This window comes from Gracilinanus agilis, chromosome 3, assembly GCF_016433145.1.
Source record: "Gracilinanus agilis isolate LMUSP501 chromosome 3, AgileGrace, whole genome shotgun sequence".
Taxonomy (NCBI): Eukaryota; Metazoa; Chordata; class Mammalia; order Didelphimorphia; family Didelphidae; genus Gracilinanus; species Gracilinanus agilis.
The window spans coordinates 254,528,640-254,552,182 of NC_058132.1; the positions used below are offsets into that span (position 1 = coordinate 254,528,640).

At 38.4% G+C, this 23,543-nt stretch overlaps 1 protein-coding gene across 2 annotated transcripts in view; it reads right to left on the minus strand.

Moving 5' to 3' along the window:
• NOSTRIN (nitric oxide synthase trafficking) overlaps positions 1-23,543 on the minus strand; it is an 88,083-nt gene that overhangs the window by 20,447 nt on the left and 44,093 nt on the right. For both annotated transcript variants that reach the window (XM_044669813.1, XM_044669812.1), the window contains 6 exons: positions 21,913-22,011; positions 16,768-16,893; positions 7,682-7,780; positions 7,451-7,576; positions 5,445-5,553; positions 4,096-4,184 (listed from right to left, as the gene is read on the minus strand). In XM_044669813.1, coding sequence (XP_044525748.1) covers positions 4,096-4,184; positions 5,445-5,553; positions 7,451-7,576; positions 7,682-7,780; positions 16,768-16,893; positions 21,913-22,011 — 648 coding nt within the window. The remainder of the gene's footprint in view (positions 1-4,095; positions 4,185-5,444; positions 5,554-7,450; positions 7,577-7,681; positions 7,781-16,767; positions 16,894-21,912; positions 22,012-23,543) is intronic.

The following is a 23,543-nucleotide window of genomic DNA, read 5'->3' on the forward strand; positions in this document are numbered from 1 at the left end:
AAAGAAAGAAAGAAAGAAAGAAAGAAAGAAAGAAAGAAAGAAAGAGAAGAGATGGTGTAATTTGAGATCTTCAGTCAATTAGAGTCTGCAGTCAGAAAGTTCAGTAAGGAGAGGACCATTTTGATTAAGTATTAAGGTTGACCTAGCAGGAAGGCTGGAGCATTCTATGATGGAATGAAGGAGGAGGAAGTAGGTGCCTTGTGCCCTGAGAGAGAGACTCCATTAGTGGTGGGCAAAAACTGTTGCCAGTCCAGGGAGATCTCAGACCCTGCTTCCTGATTTCCTTGGGATCCTGAGTGGAGGTGGATTTCCAGCTAGAGGAGAAGACCTACAGAGCAGAACCAAGCAGAGGAGGAGTTTGAGACCTGGTGGACAGTACCTCAAGTTCACTCGCTCTTCTTGGTATCTTGGACCATCTAGGATTTTGGCATCCTGTGAACCTCTTTGGAAAACTGTGAGAACCCTCAAAGCCACCCCTCTGACCCATAGCTGTGCTGTTCAAGTCTGGTTGGTACTAGGCTTGAATCAGCTTCCCAGAGACTGCACTGCTTCTTGGGCCCTGCCTGCTTAGATCACTAGATAGAGTAGGGAAATCCTCCCCTTGCCCCAGTGGGTTTGTCTTTTAGGGTTTAAGTATAGAAATCCCTTTCCCAACTCTATTTTATTAAATATAATTAAACTTGTTAAAACCTTTACTGCCTGTTGGTGTTCAAAGTCTCTGGCCCAGTGGTGGCAGTTGGTCAATAGTCCCTTTGTCAGTTAGGAGCAGCTTAGCTGTTCTGGTCTCCCTGTCCTGGTCCTGTCTCTAAACCCCAGTGTGTGTACGTACAATCATCTAGATTTATTATAACATTCCTAGTGTCTCCATTATTTATTATCTTTTCTACAGGAGTCAGGAAACAGAGGAGCTGTTGGAAAGGTAGGAAAATCAGAAGAGTATGGTGTCTCTGAAGCCATGGAATTAGGTAACAAAGATAGAGGCAGTTAAGGGGGCACAGTGGATGGAGTTCTGGGTCTAGAGACACAATGATCTGAATTAAAATTTGGTGTCAGACATTTACCATCTGTGTGATCCTGGACAAATTTCTTCTATAAAATGGGAATAATAATAACACCTACCTTCCAGGGTTCTTGTGAGGATAAAATGAGATAGTATTGCAACCCTTTTCCCAAAGTGTAAAGCATTCTCCAAACCTAAAATCTCTCTATAAATGCGAATTATTATGATGGTGATGAGGTGGGTGGTCAACAGAGTCCAAAGTTACTGAGAAGTCAAGGATGATGGAAAAAAGTCATTAAGCTTGATTATATTTGATGACAGAACAGTTTCAAGTGGTGAGGACTCAATTGAAAAGGGGAATGAAGAAGTAGAGGCATTATCATAGAGAATTTACAAAATAGTTTTGTAATGACAGTAAGAAGACATACTGGAAAGCAGTTGGATGAAATAAATGGGTCAAAGATTTGATCCAAATATTTTAGGATCATGGAGATTTGAGCAAGTTTGTAGTTAGAAGGTAAATATCCAGTAGAGAGGAGAAACTGAAGATACATGACAAGGGTGGGATAACTGATGAGGCAAGGTCTTAGAGGAGATACCAAGGAATAGGCCTAAAGGAGGAAGAAAAAATTAGTCTTGGTTTGCAGGGATTTTGTTTTGTCTAAGGTTAGAGGGAAAGATGAGAAAGAAGGGCTTTTGTTTTCCTGAGATTTACACAGAGACCATCCCAGAGATTCTCTCCATCCCTGTCAAATCAAATGACCAATTCTAATGATTTATTTGGGCACAGATCATATTGCAAGATCGAACCTAGAAAGCATTGCTAAATATTATGAATTCTTTGTCATGAAACTGAAGAATTTAGGGATGTAACTGACTTCTTTCATCAGTGGTGCCAATTGTAAGAGAAAAGCAGATTTTTGAAGGGGAGTAGTTGATGAAGAAGGTTCTTTTTGAGAATGAGATTTGCATTTCTAGACTATAGCTAAAAATACCAAAATAATGAGCTCTTAGCCAGGGATGGAACATCTCAGAAAGACTGAGAAGAATGAATTTGCCTAGAGTCATGCAAATGTAATCAAAGGGGATTTAAACTAATAAGGAAAGGTAAAGGATAAAAATGCCTTTGGCTATCCATCAAATAATAAACTAGCTATGGTGTAAGAAGACTAGAAATAGAGAGGCCCTGAAATTCATGAGAGACAAAATTCCAGAAAAAAGTCAGCAGTAAAACCTATGGCCTCAAACATTAGGGGAAGCCAAGAAATTATTAGTTACTTTGTATTTTTTAGAGAAAAGAAGTGACAGAATCAGAGAGAGAGATGGAAAGAAAGAAATGGAGAGGGAGATACAGAGACAGAGAGAGAGAAAAGAAGAAAAAGGAGGAGAAAGAAAAGGAAGAAGAGGAGGAAAAAAGGGGAAGGAAAGAGAGAGAGAAATGGAGAGAGAAAGAGAGAGACAAAGACAGGTGTTGCTGAGGAGGAAATATTGAGAACCTTGGGAGAAAGTGAACACTATCTTAAGAATTTATAATACAGAAGGGAAAGAAAACCAGGTATAATTTGACATATACCTTATGTTTTGCTAAGTCGGGGTCAAGGGGGCAGCTGGGTAGCTCAGTGGATTGAGAGCCAGTCCTAGAGATGGGAGGTCCTAGGTTCAAGTCTGGCCTCAGACACTTCCTAGCTATGTGACTCTGGGCAAGTCACTTGACCCCCATTGCCTATTCTTACCACTCTTCTGCTTTGGAGCCATTATACAGTATTGACTCCAAGATGGAAGGTAAGGGTTTAAAAAAATAACAATAAAAAAATAAAGTCAGGGTCAAAGAGGTCACAGAAAGGAAAGACATGATCCTAAGGCTTAAAACCCTACAAGAAAAAGTCTATCTAGGAAGTTCTAATAGCTTTTAAGAATGAAATTCTGTTGATGTAAAGAGAGCTGGTTCTGATGAGGAAGAGAAGAGAAAGTTGTTTAAAAAGAATTTTTTGAGAATTTGAGAGGAAAAAGAACTCATCAACTATTTCAGATTTTAAAAAGAAATGTATAGTACTTGGTAGCAAAGAAAGGTCATGCAGAATAATAAAAACAGCTATTATTAAGTGGCACAGTGCCTCGTGTATCAGGCATGAAGTCAGGAAGACTCATCTTCCTGAGTCCAAATCTCACCTCAGACACTACACTAGCTGGGTGACCCTGGGCAAGTCACTTAACCTTGTTTGCCTCTGTTTCCTCATCTGTAAAAGAGCTGGAGAAGGAAATGGTAAACCACTTTAGTATCTTTGCTAAGAAAACCCCAAATGGGATATGGCAATTGAAATTTTGAGAGGCAGTTGAAGGAACAGGGGATATTTATCTTGGAAAAGAGAAAATTTAGTGTAGATGATAGTTGTCTCTAAACATTTGCAAGTGAGAACAGGCTTAGCCTAACTTGGTTTTGGTGGGTCAGCTAGGTGGTGCAATGGATATATCATCCTTTCTGGAGTAAGGAAGACCTGAGTTTGAATCCAGCCCTAGACGCTTTATTAGCTGTATAACTCTGGGCAAGGAACTTAATCCTGTTTGCCCCAGTTTCCTCATCTGTAAAATAAGCTGTAGAAAGAAATGGCAAACTATTCCAGTATCTTTACCAAGAAAACCCCAAATGGGGTCATAAAGAGTTAGATGTGACTGAAATGACTTAAAAACAATACTTGGTTTCAAAGGGAAGAACTAGGAGTTCCAAGTTGCAAAGTACTGATTTGCAAAGAAGCAGATTTAGGCTTATGGTAAGGAAAAATCACCTAACAATTAGACTGAAAAGAAAGCAGAATGTATTGCTTCAGGGGAGTAATGCATTATCATTAGTGGTGAATGGCATTTGAAATGATTTGGAACAGTCACTGGGAGAAACAAGATAAAGTGATATCAAGAGTGGTGGAGTAAAGAATGAAGTTGAGGTTGTGTGCCATGAATTTGTAGCCCAGAGGTGATCTCTGTGACCTGAGAGGAGAGGCTGGCTGAGGTCTCGGATCACATGGACTAAAAACAAATATCCCAGAAATGGCATTTTAAAACATTAAAGCTCAAAGAGATGGCCCTCTGCTATTATTTACCTCATCCACTAGTACTGTCGTTTCTTTCTTAGTCTTTGCATCAGTGAAGGAGGGATTTGCTGTGTACACATTGATCATTCGTTCCAAACCTGAAAGGATATCCATGCACAGTATCAATGCCCATTTTGTGGTACTCTGCCCCATAACACATAGAATCAACTAGTACTTAGGGATAAGAGAAGAACAATTAGAATTTTTTTTTTTTCAGATCTCAGATATCGTTCTTTCTTTTTTACTGTTTTGGGTTGAGAGGTTGGATTTATGATTCAGTAGCATAGAAAACTCCAAGTATAGAACCACCTCACAATTCAGATGAACAAACTCATTCATAATTTATAGTTTTAGAGGATAGCCTGGGCAATTTAGAGGTTAAGTGACTTACCCAGACTCACAATATATTAGAGGCAGGGCTTACCTAAGGTCTTCCTAATTCCAAGACTCCGTATATTCTGCCATCCTGCCCCCTCATTTACATACTTTATGATCCATTGATTTATTTTTACTTTAACCAAGGAAGTTTGAGGAATCCTAGATATTTGATTATCCAAATGAACTACTCAAAATGCTCATTTATTTTTTGTTATTATTTCGAACAAAGATTTTGATTTTGTTGTTACTGTTTTAGAAAAAAATAATTCTGATATATGGTTGGCTTTTAATATCCTGACAGCTTTTCTTGGCCTGTATATTCAAATTACTCATTATATTTCAGTCATAAACTTCTCATCAGTTACTGGACTGAAAAAAATTACTCTAAGACCTCCCATTTCCTCATCCATAAAATAAAGTGATAGGGTTGGCTCTCCTTCAAGGTCCCTTCTAATTCCAACTTCTATGATTCTGTGATTCTAAATATTATCCCAGGAGCCAAAACAAGATACATGCTAATAGAATTATTGAATAACAAGTAAACTCCCTGTCTACAAACAGTTATTTCTCTCCAATTGCATAGTACAACTTATTTTTTTTTAATATAGGAGATTAGTTGATTTCTAGTGTCTAAGATCCAAGTTCGAAAGGCTTACTTTTTATAGAAACTTAAGGCCCAATTAACCACAAAATGTTGCCCATGTCCTACTTGATTTCAGCAATCAGTTAAAAAGTTTCTTCTTTTAAATTGACAATAAAGGTATGTAGAGCATATCACAAAAGACCACAAAGTCACCATCAGTCTTTTGCTCTCTTTTTAGTAATTTTTTTCTAATCTTACAAATTCAGTTTCTCATAGGTGTTCTTCAATGGGGTGATTTTTCCCAGTTCAAATCCAGCTTAAAACAAAACAGTAACTTTTGTTTCACAGTGCAGGACTTTTCCCCCCTACTGGGTCAATCCAAGTGATAATTACAAACCTTCTTTGTCTCTTGAGGCTTTTTCAATATCTTCCTGCAGTCTTGACAATTTTGATTTTATTGAAGACTTTCGTCTCTCTTTATCCATTCCATTTGTGGGATCTTCTTCCTATATAGAAAATATTGAATATATTATATTGGGAATATATTCCTAATGGGAGAAGGAAAAGATAATAGATTATTTTTTCATATGACTGCATTACACCCACATAGAGTATATTTGGTTTGAATTTTATAGAAAAATTTTAAAAGAACAAATAAAAGATGATCTTTGACTTTACTCCATAGTGATATACCTATTCTCTTCAGATCTGAACTTATTCACACTTTGTATGTTCAAGCTAAGCATTTTCTCTTTCATAGACTGAAACACTTTTTGGGATTGGTCTCACTTATTTCAATTTTATCAGAGAAGTATCATTCTATTGGGAGATGCTTCAGCATCCCCTGTTGTGGGGCTACAGATCAAAGACCGGAATGATCAAACCAGAGTATCAGATCAAACCTCCATTCTGAAGGCTCTCCCTTTCATCAGGGTTTCTGTAGACAGCTGGCTTCAGGAGAGACACAAACATGTTCCTCTCACCTTCTAAAGGTCTCTCTTTTTAACACTGGTTTGAATCAGGACATGTTTACAATTTCAAGTCTCCTCTAAATTCTCACCTCGTACAGGATAACTTTCCCATCTTTCCACCCTGCCTCTCTTCACTGCTACTGCCTCCTCTCTGAGATTACCATCCATTACCATTATCATCCTCCTCAGCTCTGCCTCTCAGAATTCTTATCTTTGTCCAAAGCTCAGCTCAAGTGCTACTTTCTCCACGAAGTCTTCCCTGGTCTCAGTTGTTACCTCAAATTACCTTGAATTTCATCCATCAATCAACATGCAGTTGCCAACTGCTTACCCTGTGACAAACACTATGCTATGCTAGACAGCAGGGATACAAATGCAAAGAAGGAAAGAATCTTTCCTCTCAAGGAATATCGATTTCCTTATCTGTGTACATGTTGTTTTAAGTTACGTATCTCTCTCTACTATGAAAACTTGGCGCTTAATAAATGTTTACAGAATTGGCCTGGGCGGTTTGCTACTCTCTACCATACTAGTTATCTAGTCTAAGGAAATCTTTGTGTATGAGTAATAGAGGAAATGAAGCAATATGGGAAAGCACAAGAATTCAGGAAGGATAGTATCCTAAGGATGATACCTTAGGAAAGGGACCTTTTTAGGTATCAACTCTGTCTGTAAAGTAAGGAGATTGGACTAGATGCTCTCCAAGGTTCCTTTGAATCATGTTCTATGACTCTAAAGGTTTTACAGGGCCATATGACTTACAGAAAAAGAACTTGAGGGAGAATTTAGGTAACTCAGTGCATCGATAGCCAGGCTGAGAGACAGGAAGATTCTGAATTCAAATATGGCTTCAGATACTTCTTAGCTGTGTGTCCCTGAGCAAGTCACTTAGCTCCCATTACCTAGCTTTTACAGCTTTGTTGACTTGGAAACAATTCACAACATTGATTCTAAGATGAAAAGTAAGGGTTTATAAAAAAAAAAGGGGGGGGGCCAGAGAGGAAACTCGAGGTGCTAGCCCTGACCCACATTCAGCATACATGGAAACGTCAACCAAAAAGAACTGTTGGAATGTACACCAAAAAGATGGCTCTCTGGCAAAACAGCAACGTTTGTTTTACTTAAAGGAGATAATTAAAGAAGTGCCATGTGTCTGTTCTTCCTTTTTTTTCAATATAGAGAACTAGGCAAAATGATCATGAGAATAAAATCCTACTGAATCTCATTAATTCAAGAAAGATAGAAATGCTACCATTTGGGGAGATCTTATAGAAATGGCCAATGCAAAGGTTCTAGAAATGTTACCTGTAAATACATTTTCCTTTTATTGGCAAAAACATTTTCCTAAAATAACCACCCAACTGCCAGGGAGCAGTAGAATAGGTAATTAAAGTTTTCCAGTGAATGTGGCTTCCTCTAATTCTGTACTTACAAAGTAATCAGTTAATAAGAATTCAGATTTTTCCTCTGTAGTTGAAATGGAAGTTTCTTCCATTAAAGTCCTAATGTCTTTTTCAACATCAATCTTGCTGATGGCACAGTGGAGTTGAGTGTGACCCTGTAATAAAGTAAGAAGGCAGAACATCGATGGTAAATGAAGTGGAAAGCTTCTTGCCATTTTGTCATAAAGCATACTTAGAGTTAAAGAAATTTCAGTACTCACAGTGGTCAAAGTTTGTCCAAAAATGGAAACATGTTGATTGTACTGGTTTAGGATATTACACAGCAGTTGGATTCTTTCCTTCTCTAAGTCTAGGACGTTCTAAAAAGCACACCAAAATCCATTTAAGTTAGATAAGAACTTGTAACAATGGCCGGGTGAAGTAATGTCACACTGTGAGCATTCTGGGAAAAGCAAGTCCTAGTCAGTCATCATAATAGTGCAACAGAATGCGCTATCATAAAACTCCTTTTCGATGGAGATTTCGCAGGGAAGGAAAATGCTTCCATGACTATACCATAGATCTGCCATTAGGATTAGTATACCTCAGACACTTTTTCCAGGCTCCTTAGGGCTCAAGAGCATATTAGATACCTTCCATGTGTTGCCTGACATTCATAAAGTAACAGATGAAAGGAGAAGAAAACAGTAATGGAGAAAAGTCGAATTTCCATAAATCCAAAGAAAGCATGACAGTACCTACATGTGATCCATGCCTGAACCTATGAATTCATTTTGTCAACCAATTAGTAAATATTTAGAGTATCTATTATGTGAAAGACCTTGTATATAAGGCAACTTGGAAAAGAGAAAGAGACTTAAAATATGGCCTCCATATTCAGCTAGATGTGGCTGGTGTTTTGGGGCTTGGAGACAGCTCAAGTTCAAATCCTACCTGAGATACTGACTGTGTAATGTAGACAAGCCACTCAACCTCAGTTTCCTCATCTATAAAATAGGAATAATAATAACAATAATAATAATAATACCCACTTCACAGGGTTATTGTGAAGATCAAATGAAATCTCATATGTAAAGTATTTTGCAAACTTTAAAGTGCTATGTAAATAGTAGCTGTTGTTATTATTTTATTATTGCACACAACTAGCCCATTTGGTTAGTATGAATCTTCAGGGTAGCAGTAAGTCCAAGGTGTTCGAGGACTCAGGCCTGGTCTAAGAGGTTAGGAGGAATATGTTGACCTAATCAGTGAGATTTAAAGGGAAGAAATTCCATCCCTAAAATATCTCCTTTAGTAAGACAATTGCTAATGACTAGATTTAGCATTGAGAAATTAATTCCTTTAGGTTATTAGGGAATTGGCTTCTGTTAAAAATTGGGTCCCTAGATGGAGTAACACATTAAGCCTTATCAATTATTCATATCTTAGCATGAATAAGTGAATCAGAGCCTTTCCAATGTGACAGCTAGAAGGAAGCAGCTCCCTGTGGGATGACATAAAAATGTTGCTTTTTATAGGGTGGAAGATGGAGAAAGAGGGCCCAGAGCACCTCTTAGAGAAGGACAGGCCTGGGAGAAGCACTATAGGGAGGCTCTTGGAGAAATCAAGTAGCTTCATGAATTTATGAAACACCTGAAAGTCAAGAGAAGATATCCAAAGAGAAGGTGAAGGGAGCACTGAAAAGGGAAGTGAAAGGGTACCCCAAACTAAATCTCTGACCTTCACAATTTTGTAGAAGGCTAGCCTTGTTGAGAACAAGTATCTGTAGGTCTTTTCTTTAGCAACATTGGACCAGGTTGTTTGCTAGCTTGCCATAATAGCATCTGCTTAACAATGATCTTTTTGAAGAAGGTTTTCACATAAATTTGTGGACTATCAGTGCATAGCAGGTTGTGGAGGGAAACTAGAAAAGTATACATCCTCAACTTTCTGAGGCAGATAACATGGGAGAGGCAGCATGGTATAGTGGTTGAAATACTGGCCTGGAACTTAAGAAGACTTAGATTCAGATCCTCCCTCCTTCCGTCCAAACTGATCTTTTTTTCTATTCTTCAATTCCAACATCTCACCTCCCACCTCCAAGCCATTGCCCTGGCCATCTCCCTTGCCTGAAATGTACTCACTATGTAACTCCACTTCATAGAGACCTTCTTTTAAGATGCAACTCATTCATCATTTTCTTCATGAAGCCTTTCCTGATTCTCCCAACTATTAACATCCCTGCCACCAACTACCTTATATTTAACTATTCTATATATTGTGTATTAATTAACTTAAAAATAATAGTTGGCATTTCTTATAGTGCCAATTTAGGGCTTGGAAAGAATTTTCACATGTTATCTCATTCAATATTCTAAATGCTGGGCATTAATTTTACATTTTTGATATATATATATATATATATACATACACATGGGGTGTGTGTGTGTGTGTGTGTGTGCCCTTGTTATTTCCCTCAGTGGGATATAAGGTCCTTTTGAGTAAAGATTATTTCTTTCTTTGTACTCATGTCCCCAGCATAATGCCTGATACACAGTAGGCACTTAATACTTGGTTTATTGATTGATCCCTTCATTAATGCAGATTGCAACTCCTCCATGCCTTGGTGGATGGCTTCTTTATGATTTCAAAGCTTGAAAATTTCACCAAGTTCAACTCTGGTGACTGGCTTGTGTGTCCTTCACTAAGCCTAAGCTTTCCAACACATCAAGACCTAAAAATGTCTGTGCTTCTCTGTCACTATTCTGAGTAATGGCCCTCAGTTCTTCTATAAGGGTACATCATATACGTTATATGAACAAGTATTAAAATTTGAAACAATAAGAGAAATTTGATCTTTAATTCTTTAAAAAGAGGGAGAATTTTAGTAACTCAGGGCCACCTACCTGCCCTAAGGAGATATATAATAAAAGCACCAATGCCAAATAAAACGTAAGTTTAAATTTGGTGCCAAGAACCGTCTTTGAAAGACTGAACCTCTGACAATGTTGAATCAGCAATGGCCAACCCAGGATTTGAACCCAGATCCCCTGACTCTAAATCCGACTTTCTACCATATCATGCTTCCTAGTGGTTTTAGGTCACAGAAGAATATATATTACATCTATCTCTTTTTCAAATAAACATGCCTTCTACATAGTATATCTCTGATAGGCTGTGGTGAGGAGGAACAAATGCTATTTTTGTAAATATTTTGCAAATTTTATAGCACTATAAAAATGCTAGCTATTATTACTATTATCACACCCATGAAGCTGTATAAGAGATATCAAGAGGCAATATATGGTTTGAAAAAAGAGTTGGGGGTGGGGGGAGCTGGGTAGCTCAGTGGATTGAGAGCCAGGCCTAGAGACAGGAGGTCCTAGGTTCAAATCTGACCTCAGACACTTCCCAGCTGTGTGACCCTGGGCAAGTCACTTGACCCCCATTGCCCACCCTTACCACTCTTCCACCTAAGAGCCAATACACAGAAGTTAAGGGTTTAAAAAAAAAAGAAAGAATGAACAAAGAGTTGAAAAAAGAGATTTGGTAGTAAAAGCCAGGGATAACAATGGGTAGCCCCTGGGCTGCATTGGTATTCACAAATTGTCCAGGGTTTTGGAGGAAGGTCCTCATTCAGCCCCCTGGGCAGGCTCTTTGCCAAGACTTCCAGGAGGAGATGGACAGTTTGAGAAGCACAGATGGACTTCAATCTGTACCACTTTAGGGAGGATCCTTTTCTATGAAAAATTATGTATCCACTGAAATATGGAAGAATATTGTGGAACTGTTTCTCCTGAAGGATGTTGAACTACTAGTGTAATTCAAGGATAGAATAATTCCATTGTCACTAGGTTCGATGGAAATTAGTTAATGGCTTTTAATTACATTTTAGGGAAATCATTAAAGTGATCTACATCTTCTTATGAAAAGAGGTCAAGATAAATTCTGCTGTGAGGAGTGGAATCTATAGCTCATTTAGTTGTCTACAATTACCTTTTGCTGCTTGATTTTTAAAGGGAGAATTTAACATTTAAAAGGATCAAATGGCCCTACATAATCATTTATTATTCTACTTCTAAGGAGAGATTGGTTTTAGAGTTTGAGGGAATCCGCAATTTACAGTCTCTCCAGGACACTGGAAACTTAACAAGAAGGCAGTGCCTTGCCTTATTGTATTCTTTCTTTCCTTTCAGTTCAGGTTGCCATCAACCTGAATTCAGGCACTTCCATTTTCCTTAAACTACTGGAATCATCACTCATTTTCCAGCCTTGCCCCTTGCCACTACTCAGAATCAAAGAAACAATAGTCCTAATGAAGGATAAAATATGGTAGACAATCCCCATTTGGTGAGTGAGACAATGAAATGTCTTGCTCAAGCATAGTGGGTAAAAGGCTAGATTCAGAGTCAGAATAATCAAGGTTCAACCTCTTCCATTGATAGTTACTAGTTGTGTGACCATGAATAAGTCACTTCACATCTGTGCCTCAGTTTCCTTATTTTTAAAATGGGAATAAAACCTATACTACCTTCCTCAAAGGGTCACAGGGTTGCTGTTGCTGTGAGGCACAAATAAAATAATGTACATACATATGTATATTATATGTATATATACATATATACAAACAAGGCTTTTTATATGCCATTTATTATTATCATAGTAGTAGAGAAGTTGTTGTTGTTGTTGATGATGATGATGATACAGAAAGAATTAAACTTAAAGCTAGAGGACTTTCTTTTAGATATTTACTCTGATGCAATCTTGCAAATTATTTAACTGTTCACCTCAGTTTCCTAATCTGCAAAATGAGGGGATTGCACTAGACTCCCTCTCTCTTAAGTTCCCTTCAGGTTCTGGATTTTTGCTCCTATGATCCCATATATTTTCATATATATACCCATATGGTATTTATGGTTTTTAAGCCTCTTCCACATACATTGTCTACTCTGATCCTCATCAATCCATGAGTTAGGTGGGGCAGGTATTTACAAAATGAGAGAAATTTAGCTTTAGAGGGTTAAAATGATTTGTCCCAGGTCATGTACAGTTAGTAAGTGGTAAACCTGAAACCAAACTCTTGGTCTTCTCAGTCTTTATACAATGTTCTTCCTAACAGGGCACCATGCCCCTCAGATGTTTACCATGTTTAGCATCTGGCTACTGTTCCATCCTGGAATTCCCAGCTCCAGCTCCTTCCTGCTATGTACTTAATACTTAATCAATAACTAATCTTATCTTCCTCACAATACTGCTGCTGCTCTCAAAAACTTCTGGGACTCCCCTTTACTAGAGCTCTGGATCACCTCCTGCCAAGACAATTACAATGTTGAAAATAAAATTCATCACATGCTTCCCTATTTTTTTTAATCAATGGTACTATCCCAAATAGTATTAGCTATCCAGTTTCCAAATCAATCACAGAGCATAGAATTTTTAAGGGTAGAAAGGACTTTAGTGATGAATATAATCCAATCCTCTCAAGATTACACTCAGAATAACTAGAATAAATGTCTCCTAGTCTGGTGTTCTATTTTTTTTTCTTTCTCATCATCTATATGCATGCACTCACTATATACTATTAAAAAGTCCTTCAAAGTGTCTTTTTTTCCATTTCTTCTCTGTGCCACTTACCTAATTCGAACTCTTCTCCCTTCATTCCTAGAATATTAACAATAATAAAATATTGCACTGGTTTCCTACTGAATTCCTCTGCCTCCATTCTCTTTTATCTTTTGAGCCATCATACAAACTGCTAAATTAATCATAAAATATCATGATGCATAGATCAGTCCTTTGTTCAAAAATCTCTAATGGTGAGTGTTCTGCTGCCTATAGAATAAGGTCTAGATTTTTCTGCCTCCCCTATTCCTCATCTTCTCCATCATGTCCCTGTAACTGAGTTCTTTGGGCCAAATCTTGCCCCTGAGGCACATTACTTGTGTGATTTATTTTGGACCAGTCACTTAATCATCTTGGGCTTCTGGTTCCTAACCTATAAATTAAAGGAGATTGATTAGCTGACCTCCGAAACTCCTTCCAGCATCTCCTTTCCCAGTTTCCTTTCGTGTATTATCTTCCATATTAGAATGTTAGCTTCTTGAGGGCAAGAACTGTTTCCTTTTGTTTCTGTTATCACAATACCTGGCATAGAGTAGGCACTTAATAAATACCTGTTTTCTGACTGACTGACTGTAGGAATTTGCTAAGTACCTTGACTATCAAAGTAAGGAATTTTCATCTTATAAATAGTGATGAGCTGTCAAAATCTTTTGAATAAAGATGTGATGGATGGTTAGCTGAGTAGCACAGAGCACCAAGCCTGTAGTTTGGGAGGACCTGGGTTCAAATCTGGACTCAGATACTTCCTAGTTGCATGACTAGGCAAGTCTTAACTCCATTTACTACTTTTCTGTCTTAGAATAATACTGAAGTGGGACAGTTAGATGGTTCACTGGATAGAAAGCTAGGCCTGGAAACAAGAGATCCTGGGTTCAAATCTGACCTTAGACTGGTGATGGCAAACCTATGACACATGTGTCAGCATAGCCATTTTAGATGACATGCAGCCACATGTGGCTGCATACAGAGAAGTATGGAGCCGCATGCCAAGGATGAAACATTTGCTGTAATGTAGTGTAGACACTGTGCACTATAAATGGTAATTCTATCTACATTAATTTACCTATTTTTGGTTTATTAAATATAGTTATATATTACAATTATACATTTTTGTCATTTAAACTATAAATATTGTGAAATTATGTTTTTTTTTTCCTCGAAGTGACACACCACCCGAGTTATGCTCGTTTTTTGGGCGAATTTTGACACACCAAGCTTAAAAGGTTGCTCATCACTGCCTTAGACATTTCCTAACTGTGTGACCCTGGGCAAGTAATCTAATCCTCATTGCCTAACCTTTACCACTCTTCTGCCTTGGAACCAATACACAGTATTGAGTATAAGATGGAAGCTAAGGGTTCTTAAATTAATTAATTAAAAATAAATCAATGCTAAGACAGAAAGTACAAGTTTTTAAAAATGATGTGATAAGAACAGATCAAAACTGGAAGGGATCTCAGAGTCCATTTAACCTAACCTCTTTTTACAGGCTAGAAAACTGAAGCCTAGGGAGATTAAAGGGGACTTTCAGAGGTAAGATTTGGACCCAAGGACTTTAACTCCAGAACCAGTGCACTTCCAATTCTATTGCTATCTCATTTGGACATATATTTTGGGAAGATTACCCTGGAAGTAGGGTGAGAAATAGATAGGACAGGGAAGATGCTTCAGATACATTTAGAAGACTACTATTTTAGAAGTTGGAGCCCAAAATAATGTGGTCCTGTACTCCTGTAGTAGGAAAGTAGGAAGGTGGGACAAATGAAAAGATGCTTAAGTATTAGAGGCATAAAGGTTCCCAAAGACACAACAAAAAGATGATAATGAAAAGTGATGGTGGTGGGGAGGGCAAGGATATTTGAAAAACAGGAGAAAGAAAAATCAATAGGAGAAAGGAAGAGAGAGTAAAGGTTCTGAGATGGGAGAGGAGAGCTGAGCTTAGGAATGGCCTAATAAAGAGAATTTGCTCTGATAGTAAAATGCTTGCCTACCCTATAAGAAATGTCAGGATGGATAATTAGAGGCAATGTGGTGTGGTGGGCATCATTGGGCTAGATTTCTCTGCATCTCAATTTCCTCCCCTCCAAAATGAGGCTGATGAAGCCTTTTCAAGCTCTCCCTTCTTCTGAATTTCCCAATTACAAGGACGTTGCCGTCTTGCTAGCCACACAAGCTCATAGCCCTGGTGTCATCCTCAATTTTTCGTTCTTTCTCACCCCATATATCCAGTCATTTGCTAAATGTTATCTCTTCTATCTTCATAGCATTTCTTATATACATCCATTTCTTTATTTTATTTTATTTTTTACCAATTACATGTAATAACAAATTTCCACACGAGTTTTCCTAAGTTATATGATTGAATTTATCTCCCTCCCTTTCTTTCCTTCCCTCTCTTGGTTCTGGCAGGTGATTCGATCTTGCTTATACATGTATTGTCATATACAAGCATTTCTTGCCATTCATGCAACCATCATCCTAGTGCAGGCCCTCATCTGCTTTCCTGGCCTATTGCAGTAGCTTTTTAATCATGTTCCTGTTTCAGGACTCTGTCCACTTGAATTCATCCTCCGCAAAGTAATTTTCCTTAAGTACAACTCCAACCACATCACCTCCATACTCAATAAACTTCAGAGATTTTCTTTCCCTCCAAGGTGAAATATAAAGGCCTAAGCTTCTCACAACTTGGCCCCCTTCTACTTTCTAGTTTTCTTATAGCTTATTCCCTTACACAAATGCTGTAATCCAGCAACACAGGCTTAGTCGGCATTCATGACCTTCCATTTTTCTCTTTGCACTGACTCCTCCCCATGCCTAGAATTCTTTCTCTCCTTTCCTCCATCTTTTAGGATCCCTGGCTTCCTTCCATATCCAACTCAAAACCCACCTTCTTCAGGAGGCCTTCCTGGTTCCCCAGTTGTTCATGCCTTCTCCTCAAAGGTTATCCTTCATTTACACTACTTGTATCTAGTAGATGACTATGCATGTATACATATTGTCTCTCCTGGTAGTTGTGATTCCTTCAAGGGCAAAGACTGTATTTCCTTTTGTATCCCTACATAGTAAGGTACTCAACACCAATCTCCTGTCCCCTCCCCCCACTTCCCACTCCCACCCCAACAAACAAAAAAAGGATGTAATAGAAGGTTCCTAATAAATGCTTCTTAATTGCTTAATTGATTACATGCATGCTTTATATTTAAAAGCAAAAATCAAAAAACGGATGCCTCCCATCTCCTTTTAAAATGCTTTTTTATTCCTTTCATGTCCTACTTATCAACTTTCCTCTTTAAACTCATCTTTCTTCCTAATAAAACTTTTTATCTTTTCTTACTCTTCCAAAGACACACAGTAAAGGAGTCTAATTAAATTAAAAGCTCATCTCTTTGGGTCTCGTTTCCCCTCTCTTCTTTCCTTTCATGTCCCAAGCTTCTTCCTTACTGCTCCAATATCCCTTAGCTTTATTAGGACTCCTACTCTTTGGAAATAACTTAGCACAGCTCTGCTCCTAAATAACAAATGAAGAGTTCCTAAACAAGAATATTAGACTTGACTAATAAATATTCCCAGCTAATTGTACCACTAGGGAAACAGTAGCAAGGAGAGGAAATGCCATTTGTCCAAAAGTCATAACACTAATGAGTGGCAGAGTCTAGGGTAGAGACCAGACTATATTTCTGGTCTCGAGGCCTCAAGACTAGACCAATCAGTCCCTAGGAAGAAAATCATGAAATGCATAACTTGCCTGATAGCAGTTTTGTAAAGTGGCTTCCCATTTGAGTCTGGTTGTATAACCAGCAATATTTTTTTGGTAATAGCTTTCATCTTCCTTTGTCAGCTTCTCTGTTGATTTTTTCAGTTTACCAAGCAGCTTAAAGAAGAAGAAAAAGAAATGGATCAATCCACATATTTTCACTGACACATTATCGAGGCACTCTGCAAGTCCACAGGAAGAATTCTGTTTGGTCCAATAATGTGGTTCTTTATAGACAGGGATAGGGACAGAACCCGACGGTAAATTGATATAGGGAACTCCCAGAGGAAGAAATTCCCTTTACCAATTCAGGTTGACAGCTTCTTTGCAACTCATTTGTAGAATTGGGTCCCTAGAAGTAGATCAAGACCTGGTCAATGAATATGATATAGTGAAGAGAATATTGGATATGGAGACAGATATCCTGGATTTAAATTCAGACTGCCACTGTGTGAAAGGTCCTTAAGTAAATCAATGTATGTCTCCCACAGACTCCTCAGTTGTAAAATGAGGGTTTTACACTTGATCTCAAAGGTTTAAATCCTATAATACTAAATTGCTAAGCTAGTGGTCACCACCTCATACCTTCTCTATCTCCTTAGCCTCAGCTCCCCAGCTCAGAAGAGGGAGATTGACATCAGACAGAAGTGTGGGAATCTGAGAACTAAAAGGCATTTTAGGGATCACCTGATCCAATCTCCTTTGCTCCCCACTTTGTAGATGAGAAACCTGAAGATCAAAGCCCTAGGACCAGTTAGTGCAGCTTGTCTGAATCCCCAATAGATTTTATAGTTGTTGTACTGTTTTAGTCAAGTCTGACTCTTTATGACCCTATTCGAGGTTTCCTTGGCAGAGTTACTGGAGTGGTTTTCCACTCATTTTACAGAAACTGAGGCAACCATGGTGAAGTGACTTGCCTAGGGTCACATAGCTACTAAGTATCTGAGGCCAGAATTAAACTCAGGGAGATAAGGCTTCCTGACTCCAGGCTTGGTGCTCTATCTACTTTGCTACCTATCTGCTCCCACTCCTACCCAAAAAGGCTACAGGATAACAGTGATAACTAGCATTTATATTTACGTATGCTATTGGATTATATTCCTGTGATAATCCTGTAAGGTAGGAGATTATCAGTGTTATTATTATCTCCATATTATAGAAGATAAAACTGAAAATTAGAAAAGTATCTTGCTTGGGGTCACACAGGTAGTGAGTGATCCAGGTGGGATTTAAATCCAGATTTCTCCTAACTCCACATCCATCTTCTGGACATTACACAGCCTCTCAGCTCTCCCTTCCCCTCCCCTCCTCATCACAATGCTGTAAGACTCATGAGACTTTAAGATTGCAGGGAAATTGCCAGTGTTTCAGCGTCTCTTAGAAGAATATATGAAATGCTTTTTTAAAAATGCATAGATACAGTTTAAAACCTTTTCAGTCTCACTCGCTTTATATTTAAGAACATTTTGAGTGATACTACCATAAAGAACATTTATCCAAAAAGTGTCGAACCTTTCACAACAGATGCAATTTCAGGCTTATTTTGTCATTTTAGCTAATTTGCTTGGCATTTGCTTGTGCAGCCTGTAAGAGACAGATTGGGTTTCTGGAGCTCAAGGGCCCCAAACCAACCATCCCTTCAAAGTACAGCCCAGCTGCCTCTTCCTATGGGAGACTTTTCTGAATCTCTTGCTTAGAAGTACTCTTTTCCTCTAAATTTGATTTTGTATCTATTTTCATTTACTTCTGTGAGTGTTTATTATCTCAGTAGAATGGAGACTTCTTGAGGGCAGTGTTCTGTTTTTATCTTTATTTCTCCAGCAATGAGCTCATTCTTCATTTTTTAAAAATAATCCTTATCTTCTGTCTTAGAATCAAAATACTGTGTATTGGTTCTAAGGCAGAAGATCAGTAAGGGCTAGGCAATTGGGTTAAGTGACTTGCCCAGGGTCTCATAGCATTCTTCATTTTTTGAAGAGGACCAATGAGAATGTCCTGACTTGTGAGTGAATTGGATTTAATGGAGGCAGAATCGCAAAAAAGCTGGCAGCCTCGCTCTCTTCAGAGGCATCAAAGTCCACTGGCAAGACAAAAATCAGGATGAACAGCTATGTCCCAGGATGCAGTGGATGGCTTTGGCATCTTCATTGACTGACCAAGTTCTAAGTGTTCCGCAGCATATGCTTAAAACACTTTCATGCATGCTGGAACGAAATGTTCCACCCATTTTGTCTTCACGTGCTTGTGGTAGACATCTCCCTACCTCACCAGTAGGTCAAGGTCTGTTGCCTACCCTCAACCTGGTTTAGCCCATTAGCTAAGAAGGTTTTACTGGGTTGTGACTTTGCAGATGCAGTAGCTTCTTGGAGCCATAGGTGAGAGTTTGGTGAAAGGTGTACCAAACCTCTCTGAACATCCCATGCTTAATAAATGTTTGTTGAATTAAATAATGAAACCGTGTCTCTCAATAGGAAGAGGAACACTTCTTATCTTCAAATGAAGTATTTAAAAAGATTCAAAGAATGGACAAGGTTATGTTTTGCTAAATAATTGTCTTCAGTGGGGAGCTAGGTGGCTCAGTGAATTGAGAGCCAGACCCACAGACAAGATGTTCTGGGTTCAAATCTGGCTTCAGTCACTTCCTAGCTGTGTGACCCTGGGCAAGTCACTTTATCCCCATTGCCTAGCCCTTACCACTTCTCTGTCTTGGAACCAATATAGTATTGTTTCTAAGACAGAAGGTAAGGGTTTTAAAAAAGTAATTGTCTTCAGAGCCCTCTTGACAAGTTTGGTACCCTTGCTAATGAAATCTCAGGCATCCATGAAACCTGAGCTCATCCTGGATAACTTCTAGGTTCCGACATCTTAAATAGCTTCTGTCCTATAAACTCAAATCAAATAAAGTCAGAGAGAAGCAAATAAACTTCTCTGTGCTAACTTCTTGCTTGAGGAACCTTGCAAAGATAGTCAGTAGGGATTTAAGGCTGCTTCATTGAACCAATTCCTTGACAGTTGAATTTTTCCCTTCCATTTTTACTGTCTACAATGTTGAGAGCTGCAAGGAGGTCTGGCAGCCTAAGGTGGTTCCGTTTCATTTTTCTGTTTATTTGGTTTTTCTTTCCTCTGAGACTGAGCCTGTAATTTCCTCACTGTAGGGCAGCAGTGTCAAACTCAAATAGAAACAGGGGCCACTAATCCATATACAAGGGTCTCTGCCAGCTGTATATTGATAGTTTTAAGTTATATATTATCTGTGTTTTATTGTATTTTATTTATTTTGTTAAAAAAAAAATTCCCCAATTATTCAGGCTACATGGGTAGGTTACCTTGACATTTCTGTTGCAGGAATTTCTTGGTTGAAGAACCCTCTCCCCTTAAATAAATTGGTCACTTGTGGTATTAAAGAGACAAAAGGGAAAGAGTGCTGGGCCTTAGAGTCAAGAAGACTCATCCCCCAAATTCAAATCTGGCTTCAGACACTTACTAGCTATGTGACTCTGGACAAGTTACTTAACCCTATTTGTCTCAGTTCTATCCTATACAAAATGACCTGGAGAAGAAAATGGCAAACCACTTCAGGATCTTTACCAAGAAAACTCCAAATGGAGCCAGGAAGGGTCAGATACATATGGGACTGAACAACAGCAAAGTCTTAAAGAATGTCCTGGAGCTCTTGGGAAGAAGTGACTAACCCTGGCGATATATCTGTGTCAGATTTTGCAATCCTCAACCTTTATGCCACTGGCATAAAGAAAGCACTTAATAAATGCTTATTGATTGATTGATTGATTGATTGATTCTTGACGCCAAAGCTCATTCTCATATAATCGTTACTTTCATGGTAAGTTTAAGGAAGAAAATAAGTCCAATATCCTTGTTCAGTTTGGGGACTAAAATAGCTAGCAAATAAAGGTAAGGCAACACTATCTCTATGATCCAAGGGAAAGCAGTGGTTCCTTTAGTGAGCCTACTGGAGGAAGGTGGGAGACTACCAAAAGATTTTATCTAGCTCCAAGGCTTAGAATTAGAAAGAGAATGGGAATTCCATAACTTAGGTCCCCTAGTCTTTTCTTTATACTTTAGTGCAAGGAAAATAGTACCTTAACATATAGAGAAAAGACAGATTCCCGAAATGTAAAACAGGGATAATAATAATAATAGCATCCGCCCGACATTGTTGCAAGGATCAACTAAGATAATATTTATAAAGCACTAAGTATAGTGCCTGGCATATAGAAGGCTAGTAATAAATTCCTTTCTCCCTCTCTCCATCCCTCCCTTCCTTCTTCCTTCCCTCCTTCCCTCCCTCCCTCCCTCCCTCCCTTCCTTCCTTCCTTCCTTGGGTCTAGCACACCCAAGACAGTGTCTGGAATTTAGTGTTTTATTATTCTAAAGTTTGTTGGTTTTGTTGTTGTTGTTATTTGGTTTTCTCTCTAAAGATGTTTCATTGTTCCTTACTTGTCAACCTGTGACCAATCTTTATTTTTTATTTTATTTTTTTTTAAACCCTTGTACTTCGGTGTATTGTCTCATAGGTGGAAGATTGGTAAGGGTGGGCAATGGGGGTCAAGTGACTTGCCCAGGGTCACACAGCTGGGAAGTGGCTGAGGCCGGGTTTGAACCTAGGACCTCCTGTCTCTAGGCCTGACTCTCACTCCACTGAGCTACCCAGCTGCCCCCTGTGACCAATCTTTAAACAAAGAGTCTGGAATTTGAAAAAGCTATGGCCTTATAATATTCTACTGACATAGAATCCAAGTTATCATAAGGGGCCCCTGCTAGATCAAACAAGCAGTCAAATTTTGCCTTTGCACAATAAATGCAGACTACACCCACACTATTCTAATTTCCTTCTAGGGCCTTCTTTTCTATTAAAAAAAAAACACACAATCTATTTATTATTTACTGTGTATTAGTTCTCCATCCCCCAATTTGCCCAGAAAATACCATCTTTTAAAAGTGTACACTGATAAAATGATACTTAATTAACTTTTCATTATCTCTCTCTACTGAAAAACTGGTAAAACCATAAATATATTCATCCAAGGGAAAGGAATCCTTTTGCTATCAAGAAGAGTAAGTCTATCCATCTCAGGAAGACAGCTGGCATAGAAACAATTGGCTATGACAAGGTACCTTCTGCTTCTCCTTCTCAGTCACTGATTGCTTGGCCCTTTCTACGGAATGGAAAAGAGCTTCATGCTTCTTGGTTTCCACCATTAATTTCTTCTTGGCCTAGAGTCAAAATTATCAAAAATTTTAATAAGAGCAGAATGGTATGTCAAAAGCTAAGTTACCCTATTTTCAAATTACTCATGTCTACAACAATGGCTTCAATGACTCTCTTAATTTTTGATTCCTCTTCTCTAAACCTTCCACTAAAATAATACAGAAGCTAACAGTTTGCCCTGAGAATCAATGTCTATGTTTTTAATATATTTGGTGTTCTTGAGAGGGTTGTAAATTTTACTGAAATGCTGAAGGCTATACAAGGTTCCAAAACATTACTTTAGTGCAAGGTTGTTTGCTACAGAGAAATTCCAGGATGGATGTTGGCTTTATGTCTTGGAAGCCATGCAAAAGGAGGACACAAAAGAATTTCCTTTGGTTCCCTCTAAGATACCTCAAAATATGCTCAGGTCTCCCTTTTCCTAAAAATAATTATAACATAATGATTTTCCTAGACACTCAAGCTATCATCTTATAGCACCCCTTTCCTTCTAAATTTCTAAAAAGAGTAGTCAAAAAAAGGTGATGGTGGGAACAACTAGGTGGCTCTGTGGATAGAGAGCCAGGTCTAGACACAAGAGGTCCTGGGTTAGAATCTGGCTTCAGATACTTCCTAGCTTGGTGACCTTGGACAAGTCACTTAAAGCCAATTGCCTAGTCATTATAGCTCATCTACTTTGGAACCAATACTTCATATTGATTCCAAGATGAAAGGTAAGGGTTAAAAAAAAAAGAGTAATCAACCCTCACTACATCTATTTCCTCACTCATTCTTTCTGGACTTCTGAACACATTCTGGACTTCAATCCAACCACTCTATAGACACTGCTTTCTCTGGGGTGATGGCCTCTTAATTAATGGTCAATTAATTAATGACCTCTTAATTATTATTTTTTTTATAGGCAATGGGGGTCAAATGACTTGCCCAGGGTCACACAGCTGGGAAGTGTCTGAGGTCAGATTTGAACCTAGGACCTCCTGTCTCTAGGTCTGGCTTAATTATTTTTTAAAATCCAACAGCCCCTTTTCAACTTCTTCCTCCTTGACATTTCCATAACATTTGGTACTACTTTTCATCCTCTTCTTTTCATTCCTTCCCTGGTTTCTATGGTGCCTTTTCTTTTAGTTTTCCTTTTACCTGTCAAATTGCTCCTTATCACTCTTCTTTGTTGCTCATTTCTACCCCCTAAGTGTTGGCTTCCACCTTGGCTCTTTTGTTGGCCTTTTTTCTACCTTGTTTCCTGTAATAATTGTCTCTTCTTACAATGGTTTCCTTTATCCCCTTTGATACACAAATATTCAGGCTTAATTTCACTTTCCTTGTTGACCTTTCTACTAGTTCCTTCATATTCCTCATGATTAAAACTGAACTCATCTTTCCCTATAAATCTTCCTTTCCTTCTCTCAACTTCTTCATTTTTATTGATGATACCACCATCTTCCCACATCCAATCCATTGCTAAGTCCTATTGATTCTATTACTCCCATATCTTTGATATCTGTCTTGCCTTCTCTACTCTCACACAGGTAGAAAGTTG